At 34.9% G+C, this 9,014-nt stretch overlaps 1 protein-coding gene across 1 annotated transcript; it reads right to left on the bottom strand.

Moving 5' to 3' along the window:
* Window positions 1–3,771: 3,771 nt before the first annotated feature.
* On the bottom strand, window positions 3,772–8,639 carry LOC112055425 (alaserpin). Its single transcript, XM_024095531.2, has 9 exons — window positions 8,492–8,639; window positions 6,192–6,286; window positions 5,878–6,021; window positions 5,444–5,647; window positions 5,257–5,355; window positions 4,842–4,982; window positions 4,468–4,680; window positions 4,237–4,381; window positions 3,772–3,951 (listed from the first exon to the last, which is right to left on the bottom strand). The coding sequence occupies exons 1-9, from the start codon at window positions 8,517–8,519 to the stop codon at window positions 3,818–3,820; spliced, it is 1,203 nt and encodes a 400-aa protein (XP_023951299.2). The 5' UTR covers window positions 8,520–8,639; the 3' UTR covers window positions 3,772–3,817.
* Between the last annotated feature and the right edge of the window lie 375 nt (window positions 8,640–9,014).

The raw sequence follows: 9,014 nt of genomic DNA, 5'->3' as shown, positions 1-9,014 counted from the left end.
TGAAAAATAATTCACATTTCGAGTAATTTAATTCTAAACCAATTTGACTAAATTTTTGCTTAACTTCGTTAAGATCTTTTAAGACATCAATCACGTTGCCTCCGATAGTTCCATCATCAAGATACCATATGTTAAATTTAGATGTTAAATTTGAGATATGGCTATGTATCCCTAAGCTGAAAAGGGCTGGACCTAAAGGATCCCCCTGCTGAACGCCTACACTAGATTTAATACCGTTATTTCCAAAAAACAATTTGGTATCTGAGCTGTAACATTGCCAAACATATGGGTAAATTTCAGGAAGATGCGTTGAAACTTCGTTCAGCAAAGTTGCCCTATCCAAAGAATTGAAAGCATTTTTCACGTCTACTTTCAGCAATACTTCAACCTCGCCATTCTTTAAGAATGTACGAGCCGAATGTACTGTTGCCTCACAACCACCTTTACTACCAAACCCTACTTGAATAGGTTGAAACTTTTCCTTTAGGGTAGTGACAATGTGTCTACACGCTAATTTTGCCGCCAAACGGCGAAAAGTACAACCAACAGCGATGGGGCGGATCCCACCGTCCTTTTTATTAAAAGCACAAAGCCTTGCACCGTAAAGGAATGAATCAAAATACTTGCATCTTACTCACGAGATTACCGCCATGTGGAATGTTGAGTCAACTGTTATTGTTCCAATAGTTGTTTCAGTCAATGGTCTTATAGCGAAAAGCTTCGACCAACATCTTAAGAAGCTTTAATTTAACTGTTGGATCAAGAATCGGATACAGAAGGCAGTGGTTCTTGAGACGGCGCGTATTGTGAGGAGGTTCCTCACTCTGGAGCCCTGACCACCGTTTGCTTGGGCACTCAAATGTCCAGCACCAGGAGGGTTTAATTTTTTTATAAATTTTTAATAGTGTTTACGGATCCGAGACTTGGTCGCTGACTATGGGCCTTATTAGAAGGCTCAAAGTTGGAGTCGCGAAGCTGAAGTGGCAATGGGCGGTTCACATAGTTCGAAGAGCCGATGGACGTTGGGGTCCCAAGGCGCACCGGGATGCGCAGTGTTGGGCGACCCCCTACTAGGTGGACCGAGGATATCTAGCGGGTTGCAGGGAGCCGCTGGATGCTGGCGGCTCCAGATCGTCGTGCTTGGAGGTCCATGCAAAGGCCTATGTCCAGCATTGGACGTCTATCGGCTGATAAGGAATAGTGTTTTGTATTATATTTTATATTAACATTGTTAAGAATTAAAAAAAAGGATTTAAATAAATGAGAGAGAAGTACAACATGTAATTAGAAAAAGAAAGTTCTTTTTGAATCGTACCCCAGTGAAGCGTGTGTAAACGGTTTGAGACAGAGCAAAGAAAACAAAGTCCTGAGATAACAAGATAACCGTGTCCGGAGTAGTTCCCCATTGTTACTTGGGTGAGACAATTTAATTCTGCCAGCTACATGCTCTCTTGGATAGCTTTTTAAATTGTTGGTGTTTTAGCCATCCGTCTAGATCAGAGGTTCCCAAACTTTTTTCCTTATAGACATCATTTTTTATCCTTTACAAGTACCCCTTTACCACAATCTCAAATAAGGGTAAATAATGATGGAATTAAAGATAACAGCGGGCTACCTTGTTAGGAGCAGGATGAAAATCCACACTCTTTTTGGTTTCTACACGACATCGTGTCGGAACGCTAAATCGCTTGGTGGTACATTTCGAAATCTATCTGCCACCTGATCTTACATTTGCATCATTTCCTAAAACTCGACAAAATATGTGAAGATTAGATCTAACTATAGATACGATATATTTATGTTGCGTTCCAACAAAATTATCAGGTTAAAACGTATGACGTCATTTTTGATATTTTATTTTTATAAAAAAGTCGAGTCTTTAAAACTTACGGGCACTAGAATTCTGATCACATTTAATAGTTTAGTATCTAAGGATTGATCGGAGAGGCTTTGTAGCAAAGTCAATGTCATTTATAAAACAATCCCTTGGTAGGAGTTCCATTACGTAACGCTTTCGCTAGAATTTATACATGGGCTTACTGCTCTATATAAAAGGTTATCGAGTAAATCGTTTATAAACGGCTGGAAATTTGTCTATGGTCTATTATTTTATATTAGAGTAATAAACAAAAATAAAAGGTTTTTTATTTATATACTATCGAACGCCAGCGACTTTTGCACAATTCCGGCGGAAACTATGTTTTTTCCGAGATTAAAAGTAGTCAATGTGTTGCTCAATAGCCTTCTCTATCTTTCAGTGAAAGTCCTATTAAAATCGCTTCAACCGTTACAGAGATTATCACGGACAGACAGACGGTATTTTTTTATATTTTTTTTTGTTTTGGTATCATACAAATAGTTATGAAACACACACTAAAATTGTAAAACACAGTTATTTTGAAATGACAGACAGATATATTTTTGTTTACGTTGTTGTGTTCGTCAAAAATCCAGCGGTGGGGAATCAAACCCATGAACTCTCAGTGTGAGACTGGTACCATTTTCCGTGGAGCAGTAGAGCTAGAGCCGTTTTCTGGTACTATGACTTAAATTTAGTATACAAGAGTGTTGTACTTAATTAATTCTTATAGGTTAGATAAACGTGTGTCCAATTGATAAACGAACATTATTTGAAGATAAATTAACATTACCAGTTAGAACTTAAGTGTTAAAATATTAGGTTTATTTATTTAATGTGTTTAATGTTTAATATTTATGCAGCGGAGGTTAATAACCTCGGGTTTATAATTACAAGTATTAAATATAATTCCCGTGTTTACAATAGGTCATACTTTAGTAGATTGCTAGATTACGCACCAACTAATTCATCATCATCATTATTATCATCACCATCATGACGATGATAACGTACAGACTATTTCATAATTTCAACCTGTATTTAGCTCACTGGTGAGCTCGAGTCTCCTCTCAGAATGAGTAGGGTTAGGCCAATAGTCCACCACGCTGGCCCAATGCGGATTGGCAGACTTCACACACGCAGATAATTAAGAAAATTCTCTTGTATGCACGTTCGTCACGATGACATTCCTTCACTGTTTGAGCCACATGATATTTAATTTCTTAAAATGCACTCAATTGAAAAGTTGGAAGTGCATGCCCCGGACTGGATTCGAATCCACACCCTCCGGAATCGAGGGCAGAGGTCATATCCACTGGGCTATCACGTCCGACTATTTACTTAGAACTATTTATATTCCGTGTTATGATTCTTATTAACCTGCTCATTTATAAACAGATTTTCATGCAGTTTCCACAGACATATTTAGCTTAATTTTATCATCGTCATCAGCTATTTTAACAGCTCATTACCTAGCTATGCCTCCCTTCTTATAGAAGAGGGGATATGGAACTTAGATCTACCACGCTGCTCCTATGGGAATTTTTGAGCTCAGGCTGTTAATGTATCATTAACGACTACTATCAGATATGTTAATGATAATGTTTGAGACCGATGGCTTACCGTGGTTTCTTTAGCACGGGGGTGTAACACCATCGACTTCTCAACTCCGGGCTGAAAATTTTAAATAAACGTTTTTCAGTCAAAATTCAGTATTTCATAATCTGGTCCAGGATTCGAACCCAGGACCTCATGATCCGAAACCACAGGTCAACGAGGCAGTTTATGCATAGCTTTGAACAACATGATTTGTGGAGACTAGAAGTAGGAAAATTTCCCAAAAAAAAACTGTATGTCACGCGGATGAAGTCAGAGTTGTAGATACCAAAGGTGCTAGATTTAAAGAAAACCAATTTCAAGATTAAACATTTCAAGTATATTTGTATTGTACACGTTTGTTTAAACTCCATACATCACTCCGTTGAATAGAGTCAATGAGTTCATTTTAATAGCGTAGTAGAATGGTCTATTAGCGTTGAAATCCTTTGGCGGTGGTGGGTCCAAGATGAAACTGGCTCCAACAGCGTTAAATACTGAAAATAAATTTAAATCATCAATTAGCTTATTTGAATAGTTCAAGCAAGGAGGTTTGTAGCATCTTAAGGGCTTACTAATGTTTGGTTCTGTAACGAGCACGATAATAGTCAAAGGCTTTCCAAGGTACGAAGTTGACACACCACGTACGTTCCAACTCATTGGACTACTTTAACTTTTTACTGTAATTTTAAAATAATGTTTGTAATGCTGATGAACTTTGAACTTCAAACTCACAACTCTAACGCCCAATTAATTTTTGGCCTAATTAATTTTTCGCTTACCATTTGCAGCAGCAGCTTCAGTGCCTACTTCATTTACTTCCAAAAACGCTTTCTGTATAGCCGAATCTATGAATAAACCTTCGCCGTCCTTCAACAGGTTATTTAATTTAGCTTCTGATGGGTCGAACAGTTTTGTGACACCAATCTGAAAACGAAATAGTTGAAGTATGAAACGTATTTATACATATAATTTGGATACAAAACGGGTAAAAATTGTACTGAAGCGCTTACTTTTGTGAGAACGTCTTTCAAATTAGTAGTGGTTTCAATTTTAAACTTTGGTAATCTCAGTTTTACTTCAGTTCTATAATTTCTTTGTTTCAAGGCGTTGTCTACAACATTGGGGTCCTTTAGTTTTTCTAATAGCTCTACAATACCATCAACTTCACGTGGAAGAACAACAACGAGGGAAGCTTGATATCCCCTGTATGGAATTTCAATTATCTGAAATGTTAATTTTGTAAATTTTAATGCCGACTAAACTATAAGTCATCATCATCTCCTTACCCTTATCCCACTTAAGTGGGGTCGGAAAAATATGTCAATCTAGACTAAACTATAAGTATAAGATATAATTATTTTATGAGGATATTTTTAATACGCACTTGACAGTTAAGTTCTTCACTTTCAACATAATCGAAATGGCTTCTTTGGTACATCATGGGTACTTGGATTACATTGTCTTTGCTCACGTAGAAATCTTTGTCCTCCGTCAATTCTTTTTCAAAAGGGTCTGCCCATGCACCCTATAAAATGTCAAAATTAAATGTTTAAATATACACGTTCAAAATAAACAAGAAGCAAAGCAACTTTTATAATAAGTGCTTGTACAATAAGAGTTAATATTTTTGTATCATCCTATACCTACTCATAGAAACTATATGCCTAAAATAGATGCAGGCTTTGAAAAATATCTGAAAAGCGTCTTTATAGTACTAATTCAACCATTAAAGAAATGTACTGCAATTAAATGCACTTATGTAACAAAACCTGTATTTATTTAGAAGAATATAATATTACCTTGAAGTAAATGGCGTTAACTAAAATAGCTTTTGTGTTTCCATCGATGCTCCTAGGGTCAACCAAATCCTTAATTCGATTATTTGTCTTATCTTCGACCTAAAATATATTAATATTAAGTCATATTAAAATAGTTTTCACTTGTTCATAATACTGATTTATTTGAATGTCAAAATTTTATAGCTACCCATGTATTAATTTCTGTAGCTGCTTTTACGTTTTCTTCAAAGTCTATATTTTGAACTTCAGAATCAAAAACATTTTTTGACACAGCGACGAAGTTGTCATTTAGTTTATAATTGGCTCCAACATAAATTTTACTAGCTGTTGTTAGTGTGATCCCTTCAGATGCTTTCAATTCCTTGTTAGCATATGAGAAAACTGCCTTTGTCTAAAAAATAATAAGATTTTAGTATTTACAATGTATATCGATAGCCAGCTGGACTTCCTGACTTATAGGTACATACAATCAATTATAATGCTCATCATAACTGTTTTCTTTTTGAGAATAAATGTGTCTTTCGAAATAACCGTAGGCAAGTAGTAATTAAGATAATGGTTAATCATTATAAAAATATTTTAAAAGAAGCTAACGATAATTTAATATCAGTGGTTACTAACAGTCTCATCACTAGTTGTTCCGATTGCTGTTTGAAGTTCATCGTGTGATTCACCAACCGACGCTAGCGATAATTCAGCAAGAGGTTCCATAACAGATATTGCAGACATGACAGTGCTCTTCTGGGGATTCGCTTTCGTTACTTCCTACAATAGAGACGATAGCATATTTTAGCAATACTATAGAGTACAAACATTTTATATAACAATATTAAATTTTAACTTTATGTGGTTAATAACTATTTGTTAGTTTCGAAAAGTTTATTAAATTTGTTAGTTTGTAAATACGCATTTTTTTATATATTAAATTTTCTTACGGTAAACATTTTTGTAGTAAATTGATTACTGCCTTCTTGAAGCAACGTCTCTGTGGTTTTTCCATTGGACATTGCCAATGCGGTGAAAGGCAGTACTGAAAGAAGTAAAAGCGGTATACATAGTATATTCTCATCACACTATTAAGTCAATATAATATATTCCTATCACCATACTATTATTAAGCCTTAAGAAAGCTTAGTGTCTAGAATGTCGAATACTTGATAAAAAATATAAAAACAACACTTTTCTATAGCTTGACAAGTCCGTTGATGACACCCCGTGATATGCGGGCGACGGGGGGAACGGATTGTAGGTGTGCAGACGAGCGCGCGGGACAGAGGGAAGGACTGCGCGGGTATGAAGTCGTGTGAGCGGGGCATCGCTACCTCCTTCCGGCCCGTGCGGACCATCGGGAATGTTACGAACGAATTTGCCAAGCTATATAATCATGAACAAACGAATCGTTATAATCCTCCAAAAGAGGGAGTTAGGGTAAGGTAGGGGTAGGGAAGAGGTACGGTAGGAGTAGGGTTGGGGTAGGGATGGAGAAGGATAGGTGTAGAGTGGGAATAGGGTAGGGTAGGGTTCTAGATAAGCTAGTATTCTATATAAATATAACGTCATATCACATCAAAATACAAACAATGAAAACAATTATGTCATGCGGTATAAATAAAATGAAGTGTAAATAGCGTGGTTTTTCTCGTCCGGTGATCTCTAATAACATGTGTAATTAATGAATTGATTGTTCACGTACGTTTCTTACTTCTATTTATTTATACGTTAGACCTTGAGACTTGTTACTAGTTGGTTTTTTCGATCGTTATCCTCATGAGGTTTGAAAAATAAATTTATGGTATCTATATACTCGTAATTAAGGAGATGTTTGTTCTCACTGAACTTGTTTTACCACTTTTATTACTTGCACGAACAACAATTTTGCTTTCTTAGCAACAAAAGTTTCACATAATATATAATTTTGAATTATTCTATATTTTAACCATACATACCTGTATATGTATGGTCATATACCTTTGTATTTTAATTAAAAAAAATAGGCTCTTAATATTTTAGATAAAAAAAATCTAAGAGTTCGGCTCTTGGATTTTTTTTATTTAAACAATTTTGCAGAACAGATAAAGTCACCTGTTGGACAACTTTCAAAGGTTTTTTACCTACGAATATTAAGTTATCGTTTACACCAAAGTCTGGAAGATGTTTTGGAAGGAAAATGCCCCACAAACGGTATGCTTCGACTTGCAATAAATATCACATAAAAAAATTGAAGACAATGGTCATTAAAAGCATTTTGTTTCTGGCGTCAAGGACCATAATAATAAAACACAACAATAATAATAATTGGGAAGTCAATTCATAAATAATTATAATATTAAATACAATAAATAATCATTAATACATATAAATTAAATTGAAGTGTCTGTCTGTAATTTGAACATAACTACAAACTTTTTTTTAAATATTTGTCTGTTTAGGGTAGGGGTATGGTTGGGAGCAGGTTAGGGTAGGAGTAGGGAAGAAGTGCACATAAGACTAAGCTTACTTGACCGGGACCCCAGTTATTAATATTATCCAACCAGAAACTTTAGCAATTCGACTAACCGCTAAAAAATTGGATTTACAACATTTATTATTATTAACCTTAATAAGTAAAATTTATTAAGAACTAGCAGACGTCCGCGTGGAACTCAGTTTTTCACAAATACCATGGGAGCCATGAATTTTTCCGAGACTTAAAGTAGCCTATGTGTTACTCCAGAGTAAAATCTATTTCCATTCCAAATTTCAGCCAAATCGCTTCAGTAGCCACAGCGTAAAGGTGGAACAAACATACACACTTACACACAAACTTTCGCATGTAGATATTAGTGTGATGTGATGTGCCTTGAACATTTTTCATTAATTTTACCGAACAGAGTCATAGAATATACTCCCCAACATCATGTATAACCTATGGCACTCACCGATTATGTAGCATCCTATTGTGATGAAAGATTTTTTCAAATCGGATAAGTAGTTAAGAAAATTAGCCCTTAGAAAAATATTTACAAACTTTCAAACATTACCTTTTTATAATATTAGTATAGATAAAAAATGCTTCTTATATTGAATTTAGTTATGCTTATTACTTATCTCCACATCACTGTTCATAGATATAACGATGTAGGAATCCCAATATTATTTTCTACCAAGTAAAATGCATATTATTTAACATTATCATAGCTTAATAACTTGTTATAATAAATCTAAATTATTATTAAGAAATTAAGTTGGTACGTACTGCATAGTATATAAAATATCTGCCTCATTTTGCCGGCCGGTGCGCGTGGAACCAGATTTGAGACTAATCTATGAAGTGATGATTTCGTTGTTATATGTGTGACCTTAACCTGTGCATGTTAGTTTTGTGTATTTGTTAAGCAATACATATATGTGGTCGTAGAGATCGATTGGGTCTGTTTGAATTTCTTTTTCTTCACAGAACTTTGTTTTTTGTTTATATTGGTATTACAAATGTATATTGACTATATAAGTATAATGTACTTTTACAAACTAAGATCAAAAAGTTTGAAAGTTATTTAGCTAAAATATTACATTTGTTGGGTTTCTCTGTACCTACCGACTAAATAGTTACTGAATTCCATTCTTTAATATCGAGAGATTTCCCTCGGTTTCACTCTATTAGTTCTTATTTCATAGGAAATACGAAGATAAAATATAGCTTTCCATTGGTGAAACAATTTTTAAAACCGATTCAATAGTTTTCGAGCCGTTTTGCTGCAAATAAACTGTCTGTCTTTTTT

Source organism: Bicyclus anynana, chromosome 7, assembly GCF_947172395.1.
Source record: "Bicyclus anynana chromosome 7, ilBicAnyn1.1, whole genome shotgun sequence".
In the NCBI taxonomy this organism is placed as follows: Eukaryota; Metazoa; Arthropoda; class Insecta; order Lepidoptera; family Nymphalidae; genus Bicyclus; species Bicyclus anynana.
The sequence above is the reverse complement of the archived record's forward strand: the minus strand, read 5'-3'. Positions and strand labels throughout refer to the sequence as shown.

Bases quoted from the DNA above. Each gene is read 5' to 3' on its own strand.
- LOC112055425 (XM_024095531.2), bottom strand. From the start codon at position 8,519: ATGAGGCAGATATTTTATATACTATGCA. The intron at 6,022-6,191 runs GTAAGAAAATTT...TCTCTATTGTAG, and splicing joins TTACTACAAAAATGTTTACC to GAAGTAACGAAAGCGAATCC. The intron at 4,681-4,841 runs GTGCGTATTAAA...TTAACATTTCAG, and splicing joins GTGAAGAACTTAACTGTCAA to ATAATTGAAATTCCATACAG.